This window comes from Gastrolobium bilobum, unplaced genomic scaffold, assembly GCF_033153095.1.
Source record: "Gastrolobium bilobum isolate Gb01-03AN ecotype WA unplaced genomic scaffold, APGP_CSIRO_Gbil_v1 utg5429, whole genome shotgun sequence".
NCBI classification, from domain to species: domain Eukaryota; kingdom Viridiplantae; phylum Streptophyta; class Magnoliopsida; order Fabales; family Fabaceae; genus Gastrolobium; species Gastrolobium bilobum.
Genome location: NW_026898384.1, coordinates 84,368 through 111,154, shown reverse-complemented (window position 1 = coordinate 111,154; position 26,787 = coordinate 84,368). Strand labels below are relative to the sequence as shown.

Here is a 26,787-nt window from a genome sequence, read left to right as displayed (position 1 = left end):
GGTTTCTTCTCTGTCTAATTTGCTTATTACATGGTTGGCATATTGAAAAATACTCTCTCGTCTCTTTCAGGGACGTGAAAAGGACATTGCAATATTTTCTTGTGTCAGGGCAAGTAAAGATAGAGGTATAGGGTTTGTGGAGGACATCAGAAGAATGAATGTTGGGATCACTAGAGCAAAATCTGCAGTGTTGGTACTGTAACCATTTGGGGTTAACGTAAAGCTTTCAACAATTTCATGTGGTGCATATGCCTTTAATGTGATGCATTTTTGTTGTTTATATAGGTGGTTGGATCTGCCTCAACATTGAGGAGGAGTGAACAATGGAACAAGCTGGTGGAAAGTGCTGAGAAGAGGGACTGTTTATTCAAAGTAAATGCTCTGAAAAGTCTTATATATCTACTATTAGCAATGCAGTGAAATCAGATCCATTAAAATGATAATTTTAATTGAGCCTAACTGATCAGAATTTGCATTAGTACTTTTTCCTATGTATAATACATTCCTAAATAATTATGGACCCAAATTTTTTGTGTCTCATAAACAATTTCCATCTGCAGGTTTCCAAACCGTATTCCTCATTCTTCAGTGATGAAAGTCTGACATCCATGCAAGCAAAGAAGGATGAACCATCGCAGGGGACGGTACCCGCTGATGCGGTAGAGAATGATGCACCGCTTAACAACGCTGCAGCAGATGATCAAGTGCAACCTGAGGACCATGAGTATGGAGATGGTGATGCTGACATGGATGATGCAGGTTACGATGATGATTAAGGTTAGTTGCTAGATAGTTGTATAGTTGAGCAGACAAGTGCTATTTATGATATTTTTCATGTTATGAGAAGGACAAGGAAAATCATATCCCGCAGCAAGTTTGAATACGGAGAAACAAATGATAGTATGTCATCTTTAATGCAGAAAAAGAGTATTGTAAGTAGCTTCCCATCCCCTGCTTCTAAGCGTCTTAGGTGATCCTTTTCAAACTTGATTTTAATTTTGATTTTGTACAATAAAATTTTGTTAAAAGTGGGTTTCAAATTAATGACCAAAATTTGGTGTAATACTTTTTATTCTTGCATTGGTGTAATACTTATAAGTCTTACTCTAGAGTCAAATGATCTCTTTCCATGTATATATATATATATATATATAGGTTCTCTCTGTTTGTTTTGGTGCAAATTCCAATTTGAGTATCAAATTCTATTTATTCCTCTCTTTTTATATTATAATAGGTATTTTGTACACGGAGTTGAGTAAAATTTCATGTGATTCAGTAAAAAGAACAGAAATTAGGGTAAAACTAATCTTATGTTGCATAAGATAGTGTATCTCATGTCGTGAAACAAAATCAAGGTGGGACCCACTAAAAAATAAAACAGAAAAATAATGAAAATGGAACTCACCTTGATTTTGTTTCAAAACATGAGGTACACTATCTTATGCAACATAAGATTAGTTTTACACATATATATATATATATATATATATATATATATCAGTTTATTGATTACTTGATTTATCTAGTTACATGGAATGATTCTCTAAGACTATTTTCTTTATTTCTGGGTCTTACATTTTAGAAATTTGGTTAAGGGTGTTGTCACCCAATAATTAATGTTGAGATATATATTCCCACATTGATTGGATGGGCAACTAATATGGCCTTTATACCACCCTTTGAGCTAGCTTTTGGGGTGGTGTATCCCAAGGTTCTTTACATGGTATCAGAGCCTCACCGTCCCCCGCTTTGAAAAGTGGAATTAAAATAAAAAAAAAGCACAAAAAGGTAAACCAAAAATGGGCCTGTGCAATTTCCACGCTTCTAGCCTAAAAAAGCTCTTGCGTGAGGGGGCGTGTTGAGATATATAGTCCCACATTGATTGGATGTGCAACTAATATGGCCTTTATACCACCCTTTGAGCTAGCTTTTGGGATGGTGTATCCCAAGGTTCTTTACAATTACACATGTGCAAATAGAAAAGAGAGAAGTGAAGAAATAATTGAGACACAGATTTTCCTCAGTTCACCTAAAGTGGGCTATTTTCAGCAATGTTTAATTATATTTTCCTTACAGCACTGGTGATAAAGCATTTTGTTTACAATAGGAATATAAATAGATTTAGGAATCCTAAGCAATAATAATTATTCATGAGCCTAAATTCAAATTATTTAAAAAGATAAAAATAAAATAAACTCAAGGCCCAACAAAGTAGCGGGCCATCGTGGCTTGTTTTTGTGTGTGTGTTGTCATACGAATGTAAAGTATAAGTTATACTCAGCAAAAGGGAACAAAGTGATTATCACTTAAATCCATACATATTGGCATGTGTGGGAACAGGTTTATATGATACCAGGTGTCGCATACTTTTTCCCTATTTGAAAGACTAGTCTAAAATTAATTACAAGGTTCAATCACCATTTCCTCTCAACATTTTTTTATTTTATTTCTTTAGGTGCGAAACACGTCTCAATCTTTGTTTTGGGTAAAAGTATTCTATTCATGTTCCTTGCATTACCTCCCCCCACTTTTGCACATTTCTTCGCATTACTTTTGTGCCTCCATCTTTTAAAGTTTATTCAACTAGCATCATTTTGACGATAGCTACTACTTATAATCAAAGAGGTGTTAAAGTGGATGATAAAGGAAAAGTATGCAAATAGCAACATCCTTACTTTTTGATATGGACATTCAATAATTCACCATAAGATATGTAACTTGTCCCTTAATACTAGCTACATAAAGAAGTTTCAATAGCTATCGTAACCGTACGATTTCTCTCATCCAATAAAAAATTAATTAGTTATTTTTAACTATTTAAATTACTATTTGATAAAGTAGTTATTGTAAATAAGTATGTCAATTCGGTTTGACATGATACGCTATGAATTTGATACGAACATGAATATATTTAACATAAATAATATGAATTTGAAAAAAAGTCAAAGCTTTCAACATGAACACGCGCCTGACTTGCTTTACAGGTTAACACGACACGAATAAGACACGACAAGGTTAACATGTAAAAAAATTAACACCGATCAATTTTGTGTTTGTGGATTGATATGTAACATGACATAAATTTTTTCATATCAGTTTTTCCCAATACAAACACAACACGAATTTTAAAACGGATCAATCTGAACACAATTTTTTTTTTTTTTTGTATAATGTGCGTGTTATGCCAACGAGTACGAGTACTCTTTAAAACTATCACCCTTAATCATAAGCATATGATTTCTCTCCTCTTATCAAAATAAGTTAGTTATTTTCAATAGTTATCGTAAGTATATGATTTCTCTCTTTATGAAATTTTAAGGGAAATTGTTGCTACTCAACCGTTTCATTGAGGAAGAAAATACTTTTTCTTTATAACACAGTTCAAAATCAATTTTTTCACTTTTGTGGTAAATATAATACGGGGAATGATATTGTAACAAACAATGGGTGTTGCTATCAATGTTATTACCAATAAATTTTACCGTTAGATTGATTATGTTGATCCAATGGTTATATTTATTTTTATCTTTGTATGTTATGATTTTTCATATTTAATACTTTATATTTATTTTCACCTTTGTATGGTTATGATTTTCGATATTCAATGATTTCATTTTAAATATGGGGAATCATAATCATACAAAGATGAAAATAAATATAACTGTTAGATCAACATAATCGATCTAACGGTGAAATTGATTGGTAGTAACATTGATGGTAACACTATTTGGTTGTTACAACATCTTATCTCATATAGTATATCTAGGTGTATGACACAATTTTTTTTTAAAGAATTTTTTTGCCAACGAGTGTCACAATAACATTTGTTAAAGAATTTAAAATGATTCACAATTGAAAATGAATTTAAAATAAAAATATTAAATAAAAAAAATATAAAATGTATTTTTTTAAAAGGGTCGCTTTTTCTGCAGTTATTGCAAATAAATTATCTCCAGTAAGTCAATACGACGTCGTTTTGGGGCAAAAATCATGGTATTTTTGTAATTTTAATTTATTTCAGAGTTATAATAGTCTTTATATTTATAACTTTTTAAGATTTCAATACTAAAACGACGTCGTTTTGGGAATAAATGCAGATAAGTTAAGAAACATTTTTCCCTTTTTTAAATGTGGAAATATTTTACAAAAATATATTTAACACTATTCAATCAATGCACTTAGGTTTTTTATTAGTAAGAAAAAATTAAAAATCATTATTATCATGAATTCAAAAAATAATTTTACTTTGCCATCCAAACGAAATTTATTCTTTTTAAAACGTAAATACGTTCATTTACTATAAATCTTTTTAAATCAACAAAAATACTTTCACGTTAATTCATACGCACTTTTAACTTCTATACCATACACAATTCATATACTCTAAATAAGACCGTCTTGAACTCAGACCCAATAGCTAGCTAAATTCAAGGCCAATCATTTTGTTAAGCAGTTGAAATCACTGTTTTCTGTATTAGCACATGTTTTTGTATGAGACCACGAGCATCCAATGGGCAATGGTGCATAGGCAAAAGTAGCTCCCAATAATTGTTCCAAAAAATAAACCAAAGAGGAGGAGCAGCATGTGGAGTTCCATTCATGCACATAGTTTTCAAAAGAAGCAGAGTCCTTACTGCACGTAAAGTGAAAAGGATAAAAAAGCTTCCTCTAACTCTCTCCTTTTTTTTTTTTCCCTTTTTTAATAAATAACGTTTTTAACACATAGTTGGCATAAATTGTATATAGATTGTGAACTCTCTTCGAGAGTAAGAATTGAATCAATTGTTTGAAATATAATATAAAATGTGCAAAGGTGAGGAAAAGTCATTCTCTTCTTTTGAGAATGACGTGGGGAAGGAAAAAGTGATAGAGTCATGAGGAAATTAGGAAAAGTGATTTAGTTGTAACAGTATATGAAAGTTGTTATAAGTTATAACAGTACATAGGGCTGATACATATTATAAATAGGAAGGTATGTAGGACAAATGTATCATTGAGAATAATATCAAGAATCATTTTCTTTTGTGGTCATTTGTCCTCTGTTCTTTCTCATAGAGCTTTCCGCGTAAGAGAAAGTGATGTTTTTTCTTTAGATACAATTAATGGATGAATAGAATTAGCTTCCGAAAAAAAAAAAAACTTTTAGCATTGTTGTTTATATTTTGGGCTTTATTTCTCTCATGTTGTAGAGGAGAAGCAGTGGCGGACCTGTGTATGTTTTAGTGTGTGCAAGTGCACACACTAATTTTTTGGAGAAAAAAAGAATAAAATATATCTTGGGTCATCAACAAAAATTACAGGATCCAATTTAATCTCTTAAAAAAAGTCGTCTCGTGATCTTTTTAAAATTCAAAATAGACCCATGTTAGTCTTTTTGAGGGATTAATATGGGACTTTTTGAATTTCAGAGGACAATGATTTTGATTAGCTGAGTCTATTTTTGAATTCTAAGGGATCACGAGTAGATTTTTTTCCCTAAGAGATTAAATTGAGACCCGTAATTTTTGTTGAGGACCCAAAATATTCTATTATAACAGTTTAGTTGACTATTGCTTACTTTTTTATATTAAGTTAAAGTTTTTTTTTATATATATATTCTTTTGTATTTTAATATATTTAAAAAAATTAATTTTTTTTCTTTATTCTTTTATTCTAAGTGTGCAGACATTAAAAAAAAAATTCTAGGCCCGCTATTGAGGCGACGTATCTTATGTTGTGAGATAAATTAAGTAGGGCTCACCAATTTTTAATAAAAGGAAAAAGAAAAAAAAGAGAGGTATGTGAATGTAACGTGAGAGATAAATCTTATGTAATATGAGAGTATAATTTCCGTTATATTTTATACTTTGAGAGGGCATGATAACCTTCCTAGAATTTTTTTTTAATTTTTGTTCTCAGGAACAGAAATGGATAGAAATCTCGTTTGGTGAAATCGGTTTATTTTTTTATTCCCGGGATGAACCAGTTTAATTTTTGTGTTGGGAAGTAGAAAAAAGAATAAACAAATTTCTGTTTTTTTATTCCCGGACACAAAAAGAGAAATACTTATTTCTCTCAATCATTCTCTACCACTATCATCATCAACTTCACCACCACCATCGTCCCGACATGACCACCGCCACCATCGTCGCAGCCACTGCCATCACCACCATCGCCACCATTACCACCGCCACCATCGTTGTAGCCACTGTCGTCACCACCACCACCAGTACCATTACCATGCCACCACGACCACGACCACCATCGTCACGTCACCATTACCACCACCACGCCGCCACCACACCATATGGAAAGGAAAGTGATGATCCAAATTTTTTTTTATGCTTAATAAGAATTATTTTTTATTATATTATTTGTTGTGTTATCAAACACAATTCTCATTCTCAGAATAAAAATAGAACATGTTATCAAATACATTTGTTTTCTCAGAAACTGTTCCAAGTCACATAAATAGAAAAGAATTGTTTTTTTTTTTTCAAAAACATTGTCAGTGAACAGAATGATTGTCATGCACACCCTTTATAGATAAGAAAGAAAAAGATTAAATTTTTTTATTGAAATAGTTAAAGATATCAAAATGGGCTAAAAGTTGCACGTCAACCCATAAATTCTATATTTGCCTCTAATTCGCAAAGTTTTTTTTACCACTACCATCGTCATCACTACCACCACCATGATGCCATCATTTCCACCACCGTCACCAACCACTACTACCATCGCCACAACCACAGTCACAACCATCACCACTACCATCATGCATCACCACGCCACCGCCACCACCACCATCATCACTGTAGCGACTGTCGTCACCACCACCACCACCACTATGCCACCACCACCGCCACCATTATTGCAGCCACTGCCATCACCACCATTGTTGCAACCACTGTCATCGCCACCACTACCACTACCACCTTCGCCACCATTATCACCACAATCACCGCAGCCACTGTCGTCACCACCACCACCACCAGTACCATTATCATGCCGCCGCCACCACCATCGTCACCATTACCACCACCACCACACCGCCACCGCCGCTGCCGCCACCACACCATATAGAAAGGAAAGTGATGATTCAAATTTTTTTTATGCATAATAGGAATTATTTGTTATTACATTATTTGTTGTGTTATCAAACACAATTATCATTTTCATAATAAAAATAGAACATGTTATCAAATACATTTTTTTTTCTCAGAAACTATTCCAAGACACACAGAAATAGAAAAGAATTGTTCCTTTTCAAAAATAGTGCCAGGAAACAGAATGGTTGTCATGCACACCCTTTATAGATAAGAAAGAAAAAGATTAATTTTTTTTATTGAAATAGTTAAAGATGTCAAAATGGGCTAAAAGTCGTGTGTCAACCCATAAATTCTATATTTGCCTCTAATCCACTAAGCTTTTTTTATGGTAGGTTTTTTTTTTTAATAAATCACAGATATCTTTTACGGGAGGCGATTCTGTTCGGGGCAAATTTAAGATTAAAGTATTAAACCCCTCTCAAAGATGGTATTGAGGAAGATTGAACACATACTCTCACCTCACCTGCTCAGTTCTCATACGCCAACTGAGCTACCATCATTTGATTGATAGGGTCTTTGCTAACCCTAACTCGTAAGCTCTATGATTTAGCGAGTTGGGCTGGAGCTCATCTGTGAGCCAAATTTTTTTCTTTACCAAAATTTATATTATTTAAAAATAATGAACATATATAATATAATATAATATAATATAATATAATATAATATAATATAATATAATGGGCCAACGAGATCCTTTGACACCCCATTTGAACCGTTCATTTTCGTCAATCTCATGATGGTAATTTATTGAGAATTAGTAATTAATTAATGCATGTAACCCAATAAATTACAACCATTAGATCGACGAAAATCAATAATTCAAATGAAGTGTAAGAAATTTTCTTTTGAGACTAATGTCAAATGATTCTATCTCATATAATATATATATATATATATATATATATTTATATATATATATATATATATATATACAAATATAAAATAAATTGTATATAAACATAATATATTAATAAAAATATACTTTACATATACAACTCTATAGAATATATATAATGTGTATATATTTTAACAATTCAATAATAATCTCTTTACTTTTAATTATTGTTTTGAACGATTTTAAGTGAAAGATATTTTCTTCTTTACTTATAATTGAATTTTATTCATTTTTTTATGATATTTACAATAAAATTAACTATCAAGTTAATATATATATATATATTATATCTAATATTTAAAAATTCACTTTTATTAACATTTAAATAACATAAAAGAGATAAAGTTATATTAAAATATGGATTCACATTGTCTGAATCCTCCAAATTTAAATCCAGTAGTTTAGAATGTTTAAAAAATATTATTTATCTAATAATAAATAATTATAATTGCACACAGAGATAAGTCTTATGGTAATTGATTCTCTCAACTCTAATTTTAACATAATTCTGTCATGTGATGAATCTCAATACAGATCAATGGTCATAATTTTGTTGATAAAATTTAAAAAGTTAAAAAGAAATTAATTGTTGACTTTTGATTTATCATTGAATAATTGATATTCATATGACCTAGTTATGTTAAAATAAAATATCAGAGAATTCATGGCGTTTTGACTCTTTTGTCCCTTACCCAAAACTATCACCAACTTGTCCTTTTTTAATCGATTAAGCTCGTAATTTAATCGCTTAAACGATAAAAAATGCATAAAACGTTGTCCCATGATTTAATCGATTAAATCTCATTCTTGATCGATTAAATCATGCCAGAAATCCTATATTTACATGTCTTGGTCTCATTTCACCTATACCCATTTTTTACACCAAAATCTCTCTTGTTTCTTGTAACACCCTGTGTTAACCCAGTTTGTTAACATGTCATCATATTAAGCCACGCTTAATTAAAATTTGCGGAATATCTTTTTCTGTTCAATTATGACGTCATTATCAATTACCAACTTGATTACTTAATCATTTCAAAACATCGCCTGTATGTAAATTGCAAATAGACAGCTAACTGAAATACCTTATAAATATATATGACATCAATGTGTCTCTAGTCACGGAACTACAACACGTAGACCGGACAAACCCTGATAGTTTATACAACTCAACAATAACATACTAATCATCAATGTGGTATGGACAAACCCCCTGCTCACCAAATAAGGCAACAAAGCCCATAAAGAGTCTCAGCTCAATACTCATATAATGACAGAAAACATAAACAACATTCAATATCCAGTCATGTCAGCATACAACATATATAAATCAACTAAGCTCCGGCCTCCTGCCGCCAGAGGCATCAGCCCCCAAGTTACTTGAACCTGAAATAAGCGCCCCAAACATGAGGTGAGATCTCTAAACAGAAATCTCAATAAGACAAGGGGTCCTCAAGGATCTTCCACCCCAAGCTCATTTACATGTGCAATATAAGTTCCAAAAGCAGTAATTCAATATCAGTTCTAAAATCAGTGCAATGCAGCAGATAATCATGTCATGTGTGTTATAACTATTCTATTAATCAGAGAAGTGCAGGAATACGTCTATTACCCACATAGTACCAGCCCATGCTGTACCGGCCCCCAAGACCACCCCATGGCTTCCTGGCTAGGCGAAACACCACATACATATCATAAGCATTTTGCACTTAACAGCTCTATAGCATTTCAGTAAAACAGTACATGAAAACACATCATGCATATAACCATCCCCCCATGGGACATGGTGGAACATACAATGGCTAAACCGAGGACACGAAAGCTTACCTTGCAAGCTAGCTATCCAAGCCAAGAGTCCACACAAGCTCAAAGTCCTAACACAGCAGAATCACAATATGTTTTGGACCAATCATCATATCAATAATCATACTTAACAATTATATGACATAAAGACAACGCCTTTCCTTACGTTTTATGTCTTAAGGCTTCTCACAAAGCCACAAGCCCTTAATCACTTAGATTCTGACTTAACAAGTCATTACAGAAGTCCAACTTCATCAATCTAGGGTCCACAAACCCATAACTCAGTTCTGTATGAACAGTACTGTTACTGTTCTCGAAAACTCAAAATATCCGGATATATGTCGGGGGTATATCCGGATATCAATATCCGGATATATGTATGGCAATATCCGGATATCATTATTCAGATATTCAGAACCCCATATCCGGATATCAATATCCAGATATCCATATCCAGATATTTCGCGACAGAATGCAGTTGTGCATTTCGCGAGATATCAATCCAAAGGTGGTCATTTTACGATTCCAGAGGCTTACACATGCATTTCTAGGTGTGTTTAACCTTACCCAACCTTAAGTTATCAACTTTAATCCATTACATGCATCAAGACTTCATTTTTAACTAAGGAAACTCATGATCAAGGTTGGTGACACTTACCCAAGCTCAAAACAGAGCAACAATGGCTCTTGGAGCTCACCAATCAGCCTCTACAATTCTGACTTCACAAAGGCACGAAAATACCAAGCAAGCAAGGTCTTTTCTTTACAAAGATTGCTTCTTGGAGTACCAACCACCAAGAAAATGGCTTCAACCACTCAATCCAAGGAACTCAGCTCCCAAACTCTCACCAAACAGCAACAAAACTCAGAAAGATGAAGGCTTTCACCCTCCAAATACACACCTCTATGTGTTTATAAGGCTAAAAGAGAAGAATCATGCAAGGGAGCCAAAGGAAGAAGGTGATAGCTCAAACTCAGCAAATTCTCACGTAGAGAATGTCAAGTTTCTGACCTAGAAACTTGTGCACACCTATATATAGTCTAATTAGTTTTAATCACACAGTATTAGTGCTAATTGCTACGCTTATCATTTTAATCTCTAACTTTGGAATCTGAACCTAATCATTTTTCTAAGATTTATCATATTTTTATTTTATTTTTCGCAGCACCTTTTCGGTATGCGATTTTCCATAGCCAGTATCAGTTCTGGCACCAGTTCTCATTATTTTAACTTGAAACTTGAAATCACAGTCCTACATATCATTCTAGTAATATTCATGCACTTATTTTAATTTTCCGGGACACTTCATCAGTACGCATTTATACCGAGTAGCAAAACCGGTATCTGCACTTTTCATCAGAAAAGCGACTTTCAGCATTATTACTCACTTACTATAATTATTTAAGCCTCATAATAATTATTAGGGTCAATTATGAAATTATTTTCTAATTTCTCATAATTAATTGATTAACTTCCTTAATTAACGGTGCGAGTTCTTACATTTCTCATATGTAATCCAACCTATCAAGAAGCTATTTTATCCCACCATCTCTAAAGCTTAATCTTGTGAAATCATTGTTATTGCACTTACATATTCCTTGTTGTTGGAAAAATTCAAACCCAAACCCCAAAAATCCCAACCCTAGTCCCAAATTCGTGTGAAAGATGAGCTCAAGTTCAAACATGTATGTTACAGTGATCTACCACAATGGAAGGTATTTTGAAGGTCCCAATGGTGTTTAATTTGAAAGAAAAATGAAAATGTTAAAAATCAAGCGGGACACTACATACAACGAGCTCAAAGGGAGAATTCACCAAAAATTAAGGCTACAAGGTAGCCAATACATCCATCGGATGATAGCTAGGGTAGATTCTACAGTTGGTAAGGATGTTATGTACTACATTAATTTGGAATGTGGAATGTGTGATGATGAAGATGTGGAATGTGTCATAGATGCAACTGTTGACCGAAAATTTCAAAATTTTATTGAGATATATGTTGAAATTGATTATGGTCAATCTTCATCTGCACCTATGCATACAAGAAGTCCATAATAATTTGGTCAAGAAGACAGAGTTGCTGGTTTATCTGCACCTGCACCTGTCATAAGTCATATAACATTGAGGGAAATAGATGAGGATGAGCAGGAGGAGGATGTGGAGAATGATGAAGACGGTGAATCTGAGAGTGTTATTTCACTAGGTGACACCTCAGATACTGACGTGGAGGGTGATTTTGATGTTAACACGACTCCAGTAAACCTGAGTTCCCCGATTATGCCACCACTCCATGTTGACCCAGTTAGCAGTAGTAAGTTAGTAAATTAAAGTTTTTATTTAACATTTTATATTTGTATTGTTATTGGTACTGGCAAAAACGTAAACATTTAGACGTAGGGCCTGAGATTGAGCCATTTTGGAATAAAAGCCCACATTATTCCTTCATTAATTGGGTGCATCCTAATAACGAGATGGAGATTTTGGCTGACATATGGGTCTATTCACATGATCACATATAAATGGAGCATGCACGGAGGGGTCATCCTCAAACCGATACCCAAATGGGAGGTCGATGGACTCAGGCTTAGGCTCTTGTGGCCTTAAAGAAGAAAGCTGATCTTGTCGTTGTTTCGTCTGTCTCTTGCCGTCAGTGTTGTTTGATCGTCTGCGGCCAACCATTACAACAACGAAAACCTACAATAACACATCATAATGTATCAACAACCAATAAAACATAATAATAATAAAAACAAAATCAGAACCCACAATTTTGTCCAAAATAATAATAATAAAAAACTATGAAAACAAAACCCTAAATCAATCAACATTCATCAAAACCCTAAACTAAACAACCATCAAAACATAGAATAAAAGAAAACATCATGCAAATCGAACCAAAGCCCTACCTATTCAGTCTACACTTCCTAAATTCGAAAAATAACAAGAAAAAAATAATGCAAATCGAAGCAAACATACCATGCAAGATGAAGAAACTAGTAGGAGACCTTGTCTTCTGAATCCACACGATTGGACGAAGATTTGTGGGCAAAATCTCGAGTTTGGGCTTTTCTTTGGAGGGTTAATCGATTAGGGTTCCAATATAACTCCTTCTGCCAAATGGAGGGTTTTTAAAAAATCGATATGTCGTGATCTAATCAATTAAATAATGGTCTTAATCGATTAAATAACAGGGTTTTAAAAAAGGTTTTTGGCATGATTTAATGGATTAAGAAAGAAATTTAATCGATTAAATCACGGGTCAACGTTTTATGCGTTTTGACCGTTTAATCGATTAAATTACGAGCTTAATCAACTAAAAAGGGGCAGGTTGGTGGATAGTTTTGGGTAAGGACAAAATGGTTATTTTTTAATTAATGAAGGGCAAAAGGATCAAAAAGCCTCTCAAATTCTTTTAAACAAAATAACAAATACTAAACTGTCGACATTTGTCTTTAAGGCTTTATAAATAGATAATTTTCTTTGTAAATAATTATAATTAAATTAAATTTTAAAAAGTTTCATATTATTTAAAAAAATTGAATAGAATTTCAATGTTTATAATTTAACTAAGTCTTCAATTAAATGTTTATTAATTATAAAATCATAAATAAGTTTTTAAAATCCATAACACCAATACACAATAACTTCAATAGTTATGAATATCCTTTTATACTTTTAAAAATTGTAAAAGTATAAAAATATAGTAAAAATAAATAAAATTGTAAAAAAGTATTTTAAAATTTAAGTATTACTTGATTTGTTACAACAAAAAAGTTGAGAAGGCTATACAAAATCTTGTTTAACTAATTTTTATTGAAAAATAAACCGATAAAATTTTCATAAATACTAATTTTTTTTACTAAATAATAATGCACTGTAAGTATTACTTAATAGTAAAATCATTATTCCAGTATATAATAAGAAACAAGGATTTTATTAAAAAGATAAAAAAAAAACCTATGTCTCACTACAGGAAATAATGGATTTTGCGGCGATTTAATTTGGGTTTAGCGGCGATTCAAACCGCCGCTAAAAAAATCCCCGTCAATTTTGAATCGACATTGAATTTGGCGCCAATAAATAATTTTGCGACGGTTTACAAAACCGACAGAATAACCGACGCTAAAATAAAAAACGACGTTATATCATTGGAAACCGACGTGAAATAGCCCAACTGTAATATAAATTTTGATATTTAGCCACGTTTGAAACCGTAGCTAATTACAGTAAAAGAAATTTAATATCTTTATTTAGGCACGTCTTAACCGTGGCTAATATATTTTTTTTAATAAAATTTTTTTTAGCCAAACATGGCTATTTTTTTAATTTGCTAACATTGTTCAATATTTGAATACAGTCAACTTTTTTTTATAAATAGAAATAAGATCCTTATTTGCTAAGGACTGAGATCCTACATAAAGTTTGCATTTTCCCTTGGTTTTCTCAGAATCAAGTTTTCTCGGCATCACCATGTCCATCAATGTGCATTTGATGAATTGCACCAACAACCTTTATGGAATAATAAATAATTGATATCCTAATTTATTAATGATAAAGGGATAAAGTTGTAGGGGAAAAAAATAAAGGCAATCAACTGCTAAATGTTCGGGAATGATACAAGAAAAAAAAATTAATCAAGTGGCAATTCTTATTAAGTTTAAAGTACAGCAAAATTTATTCAGAATCTTGAATTCATCAAACTCAAAATTGAAACAGGCCTTGAAGTAGACTTTACTAAGAACTGAAGTCAACTAAAAGAAAGCATATGCAGGAAGATTCAATTCTATTACATTAGTTATGAATAGATAACAATCAAGAATGACCTTTACAACACCTGATTGAATGCTTTCCTGTGGTAAGACACAATCACATGAAAATCCTCAGAAGAACAAGAAGAAATCACACGGTTGCAAAAATCATGGACCGTGCATTCATCGGATCGAAAGGCTTCAACTTTAGCTCCATTACATCGAGTCAAGCATGCAACTTTTCCAAAAGTAATGCCCTGTGATTTAATTTTGGCCAAAGGCTCACAACAATCTAACATGGAATCATCAAACCACCTCCAAGGGCCTGTTAAGTAAGTTTTTCTCTTACCCTTTAATGCTTGAAGAAATGAAAAGGTAAAATAAAAGGGGAAGGTGGCATAAAAAAGGAAAGAAAGAAAACATACCTTTCCATTTCCTACCAGGGTCAATAGCAAGGGCATTGAGGACCACTGTAAGTGTTGCGATACCACAATAAGCAGGTTCAGATTGTGTCTGGTAGTATGATATTAACTTGAAGAAGCCCTCTATGGTTCCTTGGCCAAGAGCTTCAGCAAAGATCTTCTGCACAAAAATCCAATTCATGGGTATTGCATTTACACAAACAAAGCAGAAGCAAAAACAAGATATTTGGAATGATGAAAAGTGTGTAATTGTTATTCATGTGTAATTGTTAACACTATAATTGAAAAACCAAAAATGAAGGAAAAATCTAGGTACAGTTTAGATCATGTATAAATGCACTCTTTACTTATTCAAAACCCACTGTATAATAGAAAGAGAATTTCTCAACTACATTTCTGCTAAAGGAACTACCTAAATGTGCTGCAAAATGAACCAAAAATGAACCTAAAGAGAATTTTTATTATACCCACGGAGACGGAGGACCAGAACCTCCATTTGGATGTTGTAGTCGGCCAGGGTGCGACCATCCTCCACCTGCTTGCCGGCGAAGATCAGACCCTGCTGGTCGGGTGGGATCCCTTCCTTGTCCTGGATCTTGGCTTTAACTTAGTCGATGGTGTCGTAACTCTCCACCTCAAGGGTGATTGTCTTTCCGGTGAGAGTCTTAACGAATATTTGCATCTACACATTCATCAGAGAAATATATAAATAAACCAAACGACATAAACCCTAAGAATCATATAACTTCAAAATTTCAATAACAAAATAACAGATCCAGAAATTTCAAGATCCGTTATCTTAACAGTTCCGATGAAAAAAACTCAAGAACAAAACAAAATTGCAAGATTTTCAATTACAGATCTAGAAATTTCATTAGTGTTCAAAATACAGCTACGAACACGAATCTATTCAAATCCAAAATTGCAAGATCATAATCAATTGCCTTAAATAAAAACCTAACAGAATGAATTTCATACAAATCTCGAGTACTGTAAAATTTTTAGGAAAGAAATTCAAAACCCCAAAAGATTAAACAAAATAACAAAACTCTCTTAAAATAAAAAATAAAAGAACGAATCAGGGAGGAAAGAAAGGATTCAAAGGAGGAGGAAGATACCTTGAAGGTTTTCGCTGAAAAGAGAAATAAAGAGTGGCCATTCAGAGATGGACTTCACTTCCCAAAGGATTCTAGGCTTTCTAGCAACACCAGGTCGAGAAAGAGAGAGAAAAAGAGAGAGAGAGAAAGACTTAGGGTCGGTTTTTAAAATAGCCATCAAGACACCGACTCGGTATCCCTTTTTTCTTGTAGTGTCTGTGCTTTAAATCACTTATATCCCTATGTTTTTTTTTAATTATTTAGCTTTAATGATTTTTTATTATCCAAGCTAAATAATTTCTCAAGCCAAATAAAGTTGTATCGATGTAGAGCTTCCTTATTCTCAACTCTTAATATAATCTTCATTAGAATGGATGCTAATAAATCCAGAGGAAAACAAAAATGAGAGATCAAGAAAATTTAGAATAAAAAGATTTTTAACTACTTTTACAAAATGAATATATGACATTCACAAGAAAGCCACAGAGTTAAAAACACTATGGGGCTCACGAGTATATCAATTGTGAATGCCGAATTTTCGCTTTGGGAAAGAGATAAAAAGATCTTTTTCATTCGCGATTTTCTTAATCTCTCATTTTTTTTGCATTGTTTTTTTTTTTTTACCCACGACCCATGACAAGATCTTGTTCAAATGAAAAACACCTATCAGAAGGTGGCATTTATCATAAGCTCGTGGAGGATCAAGAACAAACATATGATGAGAAAGCACGAGAGAAATATCCAACGGGGTTTTGGAGACAAGGAATAGTTACTGCTGGTTGGAAGGTTAACAACATGATCTTAGTACTGAACAAAATGATTTGGTGGCATCTCTAAGGGAACCAAAATGAAATAAAAACATGAAATTTTGATCATGTATGGAGAGAATGTTTTTCTTGCCTTTGTTGGGAGGAGGATATTTGAGATAGGAGAAAACTTCGATGGAAGATACCACATTTATTTATTCTCAATACTCTTTCTTTTTTACTTAATGCAAAATGGTGGAGAATACACCTATTTGTACTTGTGGCACCTCCTTAACCAATGGTTAAGATTATGCCAGCACATTTCCGATATAAAGGCTACAAATGAATTTATACATATTTTCATAATCTCTAGTGAAAACATTAATGATGGTAGGTGCAACTATTTTCTACAACACTCATAGGATAGTCCAGATTACTATAGAAAATGAGCTAAAAAGCTCTTACAGATATTTTTAGAGGTTGGGCTAAATAACTTTTGAGTCCAATGAATCAAAAAATAGTTCATTATTCAACACCCCTTTAAACTTGATTTTGCAACTGTGAACACCTAATTTTGTCCCAAATATTTAAAAATGACAAAAAATAAAAATAAAAAGAGGGTTGTTCATTTTTGGGACCACCACACTGTTTCAAGTAGCAGTTTTCCGAGAGCTATTTCTCTCAATTGAACCGTTGGATCATCCTCAAATTTGGTCGGCATATTCCTCTCATATGATACTTCAACTTAACCGAACCGATTTTCAAGTTATGCCCTCTAGTGTGAGATATGGTTGTCAAAAAATGGCTGTCCACATTAAAAAAAATAACTTTCCTAAGAAGTCCCACATTGCCCACTTCTTATTCCTTCCTCCTCCTTTCCCTCTATATAAAGAGCTCATTCCCCTTCCTTCCAACACACACCCTTTGGAGAGAATCAAATAAAAAACACAAAAAATCTCTTGCAAGAGTTAAATAGACACTTGGGCTTTATATTAAAGCTTATGTCATAATAGTATTTTTTAAAGATACTTGGCCTTGGTATTAAAATCAAGTTAGTGTCAAAGTAAAAATTTCGTTTTTAGTAGAATTAAGGGAGTTTGTTAATTTGACCGTGACGACTTGTTAACTTATTTATTTGTGAGGATTAATTTAGCTGTAACGGCTTGTTAACCTCATTGTACATTTTTAGGGCATCAAGCTTGTTGAGTTGAGGCTATTCTCCACAACTTGACTCTGTACTCCAAGTTTTGTCGTCTTTGAGGTAAGTCTCCTTACCTTCTCCTTTAGTTAATTATTTTTGTATTTCATGCTCTTTATTTGCTTTATTAGTTTATAATTGTCTATTTTTATGCTCTTTATTTGTTTTTTTAATTTATAATTGGCTATTTTTTGCATGCTTTTTTTATGCTCTTTATCTATTTTATTAGAAATTTTCTTATAATTGTTTATTACCTTTGTGTGTTCTTTATTTGTTTTATTAGAATTTTTCTTATGTAGTTTAGAAACTTAATTAGGGATTAATTTTGCCGTGATGACTTTTTAATCTCATAATTTTTTTGAGTCATTTTGGCTGTGATAGCTTGGTGACCCAAGCTAGTTTTAAATTATTATTTTATATTAATTAATTATTTTTCCTAATTAAGGATTAACTTAACCGTGACTGTTTGTTAATCTCGTAGTATTTTTCGGGTTATTTTAGTTGTGACAACTTGGTAATCCAAAGCCTTTAAAATAATTTCTTTAAAATTATTTTCAAAAATAAAACCAACCAGTACACAAATAATTTTTAAGAACGACGTAGCTTTGAATTCCTCGCTGCACCTGAGGATACGTCGGAGCGAAACTGTTTCCGTCAAGCTAAAATAAAGTTTAATAAATTATTTCTCTTCTTAATCCTATTTATATTTTAGGGAAAAATAAATATTTTTAAAAGCTATTAATAATTCGCACAATTAATTTAAGGTAACTATTTTAAAACGGATGTGTCAGGGGTGCAGTGAGATTAAGTTTTCACCCTTTCTTGCACATAATTAGACTCCTGGACCTTTGTTCTATAATTTTACAAACCGATTTGCTATAATGGATTTTCCAATTTTTCCAAATTAAATAAAATTGGTGGCGACTCCATTGTTATTGTTTTAATTTTTTAATTTAGGGTCATTACAACAACTCCAAAGAGTCTTCTCATAATGACAAAATTATAATTCGGCTTGGTGCATATTTACTTTCCTTGTTCTTATGACTAAAAATATTTTATATGCACGCCTTTTCTTGCAACGCATTCCCTTATATATTGATTGTGGTGTATCAATGTCGTTCTATCTTGAAAGACATGATTCTTTGTTAATGTTGTTTTAGATTTGTTGTCAATTTAAATACTGGTTGGGTCTTCTTTATGCATATTCGTCAACTCCTTCACCAAGTTCTTAAGCCAAATGACATCATAGACAAATGATGTAGTTGTGGCAAACTTGACTTCATAAGTGAAAAATGTGACAATAGATTGTTTCTTTAAAATCAATGTTAAAGTAGTATCTTCTGTGAAAAACACGTACCCAATGGTCGAACGACAAAATTATTGGCTATATACTAAACCATCAAATGTCCTTAAGAAATCAATTTATTGAAAATTGAATGTAAAATATAAAAAGTAATGTATCATTAAAGAGTATTAATTAATAAAATTTGGATTTACTTGTTGAATCAAATATAACTTTAATTGTTAATATATGTATATAGGTACTTTAAAAAAATCTAATTTGTGGGTTGCTTTAACACTTGGCCCATATGGCCTTACTAATAGTACCCACGACCCTCTTTTATTCTTTTCTTTCACACCTGATCATGTGTTTTACTATATTGCCCTTATCATTTTTGTGTGAGTGGCTTACTTGTTACGCTTGTTGTCCATTATCTGATCAGATGAGATATTTTTCTTTTGAATATTCTAGAGCTAGGGTTTTCTTCTCTCAGAGTATAGGTGCATGTTCTGTGTGTGAGAAAAAGTTTAGGGTGCTTCCCTTGTTTTGTGCGTTAAGCTGAGAGTGTGAGGTGGTTGATCCTAGTTTGTGGAGGGTACTTGTTTTTAGGTTCTAACCTATTTGTGTTGCAGATCAAGAAGCCCTTTGTTTAGGTGGTTCTTGGTCAAAGATTGGCGATGTAAAATGCTGGTTAACAATCCAATGGAGTCTTGAGGAATTCTTCCAATCGTGCTCAGAGGTTGCCTTGCGTGGTAACTATTGTTTGAGCCTGCTATATACCTGGTTTGATTAGTGTTCATAGTGTACTTTTTCGAATCTTGATTTGTTCTTTGTTACTGTTTTGATTACCTTTGAATTTGTGTTTCTTCGTTCTATATCTGTATCTCTGTCTTTGTCAATTGTTAATTGGACATAATAAAATCGCAAGAATAGAGAAGTTTCCATTTTGACCCTTGGATATAGAATCTTGATAGCAAGATCAATAATTGAACCAAGCAAAAAAATTTTATATGTTGTGTTTCTTGTATCTCTTTTTTCTGTTATATGCCTCGTTCAATTCTGGCTTGGTGTTTGGAGTTCTAAACTTCAAGTTTCCAATATATATATATATATATACATATTTATTTATTTATTGACAACTACCATATATCTCAGATTCGTCATTTACTAAAATGATTTATAAGCATAAAATAAAATTAAATTCTGAATCTATTTTACTGAAAAACTAAAATAGTATTAATGCAGCAAACTTTTCTTAGTCTTTAAAAAATTCTCAAGCCAAATAAAGTTGCATTGTTGTATGGCTTCTTTACTCTCATCTCGTAATATAATATTCATTAGAATGGAGGCTAATAAAACCAAAGAAAATAAAAATGAAAGATCAAGAAAAGCCAGAATAAAAAGATATTTTAATTACTTTTACAAAACGAATATCTGGCATTCACAAGAAGGATACAGAGTTAAAAACATTGTGGGGCTAATGAGTATGTCAACGTTAGCTGCACAACGTATTTTTAACTCTGGTCTTATTGTGAATTTTCGCTTTGTGAAAGAGATAAAATCATCTTTTTCATTCTTGATTTTCTTAATCTTTCATTTTTGTTTTGCCTTGGTTTTTTTTTACTCACACTTCTATCAAGCCTGTGACAAGGTCTTATTCAAATGAAAAAAAACCCATAGGAAGGTGGCACTATCATGAACCCGTAGAGGATCAAGATCAAACATATGATCAGAAAGCAAGAGAGAAATATCTAAAGGGGGTTTTGAAGACAAGGAATAGTTACAACTGGTTGGAAGGTTAAATGCAAGATCTTAGTACTGAATAAAACAATTAGGTGGCGTCTCTGGCCAACTCAAATGAAAATAAATAAAATAAAATTTCAATCATGTATGGAGAGAATGTTTCTCCTGCCTTTGTACTTAAAAGTAGGGATGTCAAAATAAGTCAACATAACATGACAAGAATATACGCAACATGAACATAACACGAATTTTTATTCATGTAAGAATCTTAAACACGAACACAACTCATAAATTTTGTGGGTTGACGCGACACGACACAAATGACACCTAAACTATAGGTCAAAATGATAATTGACCAAAACAAATTAGAAAAATGGGTCAAAATTAAAAAATAATAGGTCAAATTCGTGTTGACAAGACATGACATGCGACATGACACAAATTTTTTGCGTGTCATGTTTTATCAACATGAACATGACACAAATGGGTCATAACATGTTTTGACACCCCTACTCAAAAGTTATCTTTAAGAGCTACATTTGAACCAAATATTGCGCAATTGCACACGTTAGTTTTTTTTCTTTTGGAATTTTCTTAATCTCTCATTTTTGTTTTCCTTTAATTTTTGACCTTCATTATAATGAAGATTATACTAAGAGACGAGTGTAAGGAAATATTTTGTTGCATTAATACTTTTAATTTTTTCAGTAAAAAAAATTTAAAATTTAATTTTTTTCAGTAAAAAAAATTTAAAATTTAATTTTTTTCATGGTTATAAACTGTTTTAGTAAATGACAAATCTGAGGCATTTGATAGTTGTCGTCATAACATCTATATATTAAAAAAAAAATTACAGCTACATTTGAATCGATATTTAAATCCAAAATTTTATTAATTAACACTCTTTGATTATACATGACTTCATATTTTTGCTTGGATTTTTAATTAATAGATTTCTTAAGGAAATTTGATGGTTTATTAATTAGCCAGTAATATTGTCGTTGGATCACCCGGTATGTGTTCTTCATGGAAGGTACTGCTTCAACATGGGTCTCAAAGAAACAATTTATTTTCACCCTTTCACTTATGAAGCCGGGTATGACACAACTACATTATTTGTTTATCATGCTGTTGACCCAACCAATATTTATATTGACAACAAATTTGCAACAACATTAGCAAAGAATCTTATTTTTCGGGATATAACGTCATTGATACACCACAATTATTATATAAAGGAATGCATTGCAAGAAAAGGCGTGCATATAAAGTATTCTTGGATATAGAACAAGTAAAGTAAATATTCACCTAGCCATTCAATAATGATAATTTTTTCATTAAGAGAAGACTCTTTGGAGTTGCAAAATCAAGTATATAGGGGTATTGAATAATGAACCATTTTTTTATTCATTGGACTCAAAAAAAAATTTGCCCAACCTCTAAAAATATCTTTAAGATCATTTTAGCCCATTTTCTAGAGTTATCAAAACTATTCTATGAGTGTTATAGAAAATAGTTGCACCTACCATCATTAATGTTTTCACGGAGATTATGGAAATTTGTATAAATTCATTTGTAGCCTTTAGATGGAAAATGTGTTGGCATAACCTTAGCCATTGGGTAAGGAGGTACCACAAATATAAGTAAGTGTGTTATCCACCATTTTACATAAAGTGAAAAATAAAAAGTATTAAGAAGAAATAAAAGTGGTGTTTTCCATCTAAGTTTTTCTAAGTTTTCTCCTATCTCAAATATCTTCCTCCCAATGAAGGAAAACATTATCTCCATACATGATCAAAATTTCATTTTTTTTCATTTCATTTGAGTTCCCCTAAAGATCCCACTAAATCATTTTGTTCAGCACTGAGATATTGCATTTTACCATCCAACCAATCCTAAATGTTCCATATTTTGCAATATTTTATCAAGAACACATGATTCTATCGATTACCTAAGGCCTACAAGAAATATACTTCAAGTTCAATAATTTTGTAAGTGAATGTACATGAAAAGTTAAATCATTAGATACCCTGGCCTTGGTAATCAAGTAAATACTTTTTCTTACACATTACTTCTCTCTTTGAATTTTCAACCTTCTGGGTTCCATCTTATGTGTATGAGAAGCTTTGGTTAAAGTATTATCCCTTCTTTGTTTGGTAATTATGTCATTGATCTAGGAGACATTCTCCTTGATGATTACTTTTTCTCTTGACACTTTTGTCTATCCTTTCGAGTAATTTTCTGTGTACTTGAAACATTACAAGGACATTACGAGTATTTGCGCATTAGGATTCATAGGAGCTTTAGCAACCCAAATAATCTTATTTCTTACATAAGAATTGTCTATAACTGCACAAATGAGAAATATGTCCTAAATTATCACAATAGTTATATACAATGAGTTTGCAAGATAACTTGTTCTTTTCAAGATTAAGTTTCAAAAGTTTGGCTTTCTTGTTGTCATCATTATCCAAACTATTATTTCTATAATTGAAATTTGACTTTTCATGCAAAAAAAATTACTTTACTTTTCAATTTCATGCCAAAAGGATAAGATAAGATCTTGTTAGAACAAATTCCAAGTATCAAGAGTAGATCTTTGGGCATCATTCAAGGCTGATTTGGGGCGCTGATTTTGGGGTCTTATGATGGTCATATGATCAACCAAATAAGCTCCAATCAGATTTGATTGGTTGAAAGAATAAGTGAGTGAGTTGGATCAAATTTGAATGCAATTACTCAATGTATTTGGACTCTTTTTGGGCTGAATAAGGGCGCACCATATGGCTGGCCATATGATGGTTATTAAGTCAGATTTTTTACTAGGTATAGACTTAGTCTCATAAGGACATGATAGGAGGTTGTTGGCTAGATTTGAATTGCAACAACTCCACTTATTCCTCCACCATTGTGCGCTACATAGGTCAGATTTTTGGAAGAAAAATCTAATTCAATTCAATCATTCTCTCATCTCCAAGTGTGCTTCCTTTTGTGAGGTTCTCTTTAGGGTTTTTTTGAAAATGACCTAGCCTTTTCTCATAGAATCCATGCGCCACTTTGTGAGTTTTTCATGCTGAAAAATTCACTCATCTAAATACATTAACCTTGCCTCCTTCTTCTCCTATTAGGACGCCTAAAGTGCCTTCCTTGTGGTGTTCGTTTGGTGGCTTTTCAAGAAGGGTTCATGTATCTTGACGTAGGGTGGTGTGGATCAACGTTAGAGGGTTTGAAACTTCAAACCTAACACTGATCATCTTGGAGTTTTGAATCACGAACAAGGTACACATACTGTCTTAAAGCATGTATCTTGATTAGCATGTGTGATTCCGCTTTGAAAATTTTTTGTTTTCATCCTCACATGCCATCGGCCTTCAAGGCCATTTTCTTTCAATATGGTGAGTTGGAAGTCCAACCTCTAACAATAATGACATTGTCAACCACAGAAGCCGAATATACGACTTTGACTGAAGTAGTTAATGAAGCACTTTGGTTGAAAGGTATAATTTCAGATTTGGGCTTTAGTAAGTGTACTCCAAAGGTATATTATGACTCTCAAAGTTCTATACATTTGTCTAAGGGCCTGTTTGGATGAGCTTTTTTTTCTTCAAAAGCTGCTTTTTATTAAGAAAAAAAGCACTTTTCGTTTTTAGTTCATTTGGATGTCTGCTTTTAAAAAAAGGAGAAGTCACAAAAAAAGCTAAAAACCTACTTTTCTCAGAAGCTAAAATTTTTAACTTCTCAGAAAAGTAGAAGTCAAAAGCCAAATATTTTTTTAAAAAACTAAATATTTTTATAAAAATATAAATAGCTTTAACTTTTGTAAAAAATACTTTAAAAATAAGGAAGTAGTAAAAGTTACTTTTTTTTTAAAGGTGAACCAAACGACCTCTAAGAATTGTGCTTTCCATGAAAGGACAAAGCACGTAGATATTATGTTACATTTTATTAGAGACATAGTCTCTAATTGGCAAGGCAAGGTGGAGAAAATCTCAACAATTTGGAACCCAGTTGACATCTTGACAAAGGTTGTCCCAGTTAGTAAGTTTAGGGAAGCCTTGAATTTGCTAAAGGTTTCAGTGTAAACTTGTTTAGATGGTGAAGGGATTAAGATCCCATTTTCTGACTATTGCATGAAAATGTGCTTTGCATAATAAGGTGGAGTTTGTTGTGTGTGTATCATACAAAGCATATTATCATCATTTATTTGTGTGTGCATTATTTTTCCATGTTAGATGTTAGTTAAACGCACCGTTTAGCTTTGGTATTTTTCTGTTTGATGATAGCTGATATTGGTATATTACATATACTATCACATGACCTATTTTTAACACACCATCATGTTTTGTTTTACATAGGGGTGTAAATGGGCTGGCTGGCCCAGCCCAGCCTACAGCCCGGCCTACATTGAGCCCAGCTCAGGCCCAGCCTTTCAGAAAAGTAGAGTAGGTTTAGGCTTATAAAAAAAGTTTTTTTAATAAATAGGCCATAGGCCAATTTTGTCAAGCCCGGCCTACAGCCTTGTAGGCTGGCCTATTTAATTTATTAAAATAAAATAATAAAATAATATTTATTTTATGTGGCAAAGACACAAAGTACCAAATACCAATATCTTACTTTTTGTGCTATTTTATTTTATGAAAGAAAAACTTGTCTAATGTCTCCAAATTTTACATGTTGTTGCAGCTTAATACCATGGAGCAGTGGGTACCTTGCTGGATTATGATGTTACTGATGAAGATCTTTCAATAATATTCTTATTTCCCTTGTCTTGATGGTGGTTTAAAGATTTTTATATGAATGACATTCTCTTGTAGACTTTATTTCAGCATCTAGTAATTGTATGTTTCTTATTTTTCCTATTTTTTTCATTTCTTTGACTCTATTCCTCTATGATATAGATTCTAGAGCTGAGGTATTATGTTGACTCTTTTTTGTTTGTCATTTTTTTTCTTATGAGAAGTACTAGTGCATGCATGAATGGAACTTTCTTTGCTCTATACAATTATTTTTTTTGTTTAGTATATATAGTGGGAGGCCTACAAGGCCTGTAGGCTATGTCAGGCTTTCTTATTTTTTAAAATGAGTCGGGCTTAGCCTACAAATAAAGCTTTTTATAGGTCAGTAGGCCAGATAGAATGAATTTTTTTTGACGTAGGCTTGGGCCAGGATGGCCAAAGCCCAGCCCAGCCAATTTACACCCCTAATTTACATATACTTATTCAATTTTCTCTCTCTTAGTTTTACTCTCTTATTCTTGAAGGTTCACAAAAGCTCTCCGCTGGGGTTTTTTCTTTAAGAAAACAATTCTTGTGCTAATTGTGTTCTTGGTTCAATATTGCCTAGATTTGGTGTTTTTGCTTCACGGTTCAGTGTTGCAAGTTGAGGTGTGGTACTTTCATGGACATTTCTCTCGTTCCAAGGTTGCAGACAAGCGAGTGAAGAAGGAAACTTGAAGTTGTTGTGTTAAAGAGCTTCGGGTGTCTGAGCTCTTGTTTTTACCTATCCATTGCTGTGGTTTGGTTGTTACACCTCTATTTTCTGGTTTTGCATTTTGATTTGTAATCTAGGGTTCTTCGGGTTATGCATGATTTGGGGCTTTTGGTTTATGTGTTTAATTGGCACATGTATTGGTGTGCCTAAACCTTGTATATTCATCAATTTTATATTAATGCAAATAGCCAAGGGATTTTAACCCCTTTACCCTTGATGTTGGAAACTCACTAATCTTGAGTTTCTAAATCAAGTAAATTCTTGGCATTCCTCC

At 32.5% G+C, this 26,787-nt stretch overlaps 2 protein-coding genes and 1 long non-coding RNA gene across 6 annotated transcripts in view; 2 read left to right on the top strand and 1 right to left on the bottom strand.

Annotated features, from left to right (window-relative positions):
* LOC133315539 (probable helicase MAGATAMA 3) overlaps window positions 1-1,106 on the top strand; it is a 32,336-nt gene extending 31,230 nt beyond the window's left edge. For both annotated transcript variants that reach the window (XM_061517180.1, XM_061517179.1), the window contains exons 18-20: window positions 71-193; window positions 286-372; window positions 561-1,106. In XM_061517180.1, coding sequence (XP_061373164.1) covers window positions 71-193; window positions 286-372; window positions 561-776 — 426 coding nt within the window. In that variant the 3' untranslated portion in view covers window positions 777-1,106. The remainder of the gene's footprint in view (window positions 1-70; window positions 194-285; window positions 373-560) is intronic.
* Window positions 1,107-12,247: 11,141 nt separating this feature from the next.
* LOC133315555 (glutathione gamma-glutamylcysteinyltransferase 2-like) lies at window positions 12,248-15,138 on the bottom strand. The gene is made up of 3 exons (XM_061517196.1): window positions 14,961-15,138; window positions 14,622-14,860; window positions 12,248-12,481 (listed from the first exon to the last, which is right to left on the bottom strand). Exons 1-3 carry the CDS (start codon window positions 15,136-15,138, stop codon window positions 12,248-12,250), a joined length of 651 nt encoding a protein of 216 aa, XP_061373180.1.
* Window positions 15,139-19,677: 4,539 nt separating this feature from the next.
* LOC133315540 (uncharacterized) lies at window positions 19,678-26,730 on the top strand. 3 transcript variants are annotated; one of them, XR_009752105.1, is made up of 5 exons: window positions 19,678-20,032; window positions 24,152-24,302; window positions 24,467-24,520; window positions 25,707-25,861; window positions 26,367-26,730. It is a non-coding gene; the product is annotated as an uncharacterized LOC133315540 (long non-coding RNA). The 3 variants fall into 3 exon arrangements; XR_009752103.1 differs by having other exon boundaries at window positions 19,679-20,032; window positions 25,707-26,730; XR_009752104.1 differs by lacking the exon at window positions 24,467-24,520 and having other exon boundaries at window positions 19,681-20,032; window positions 25,707-26,730.
* Window positions 26,731-26,787: the final 57 nt, after the last annotated feature.

Excerpts from the sequence above, each read along its gene's own strand:
- LOC133315555 (XM_061517196.1), bottom strand. The coding sequence starts at position 15,138 with ATGAATTGGATTTTTGTGCAGAAGATCTTTGCTGAAGCTCTTGGCCAA. Across the intron at positions 14,861-14,960 it reads CCCTGGTAGGAAATGGAAAG|GCCCTTGGAGGTGGTTTGAT; the intron begins GTATGTTTTCTT and ends CTTACTTAACAG. Across the intron at positions 12,482-14,621 it reads ACAGGAAAGCATTCAATCAG|GTTTTCGTTGTTGTAATGGT; the intron begins GTGTTGTAAAGG and ends GTGTTATTGTAG.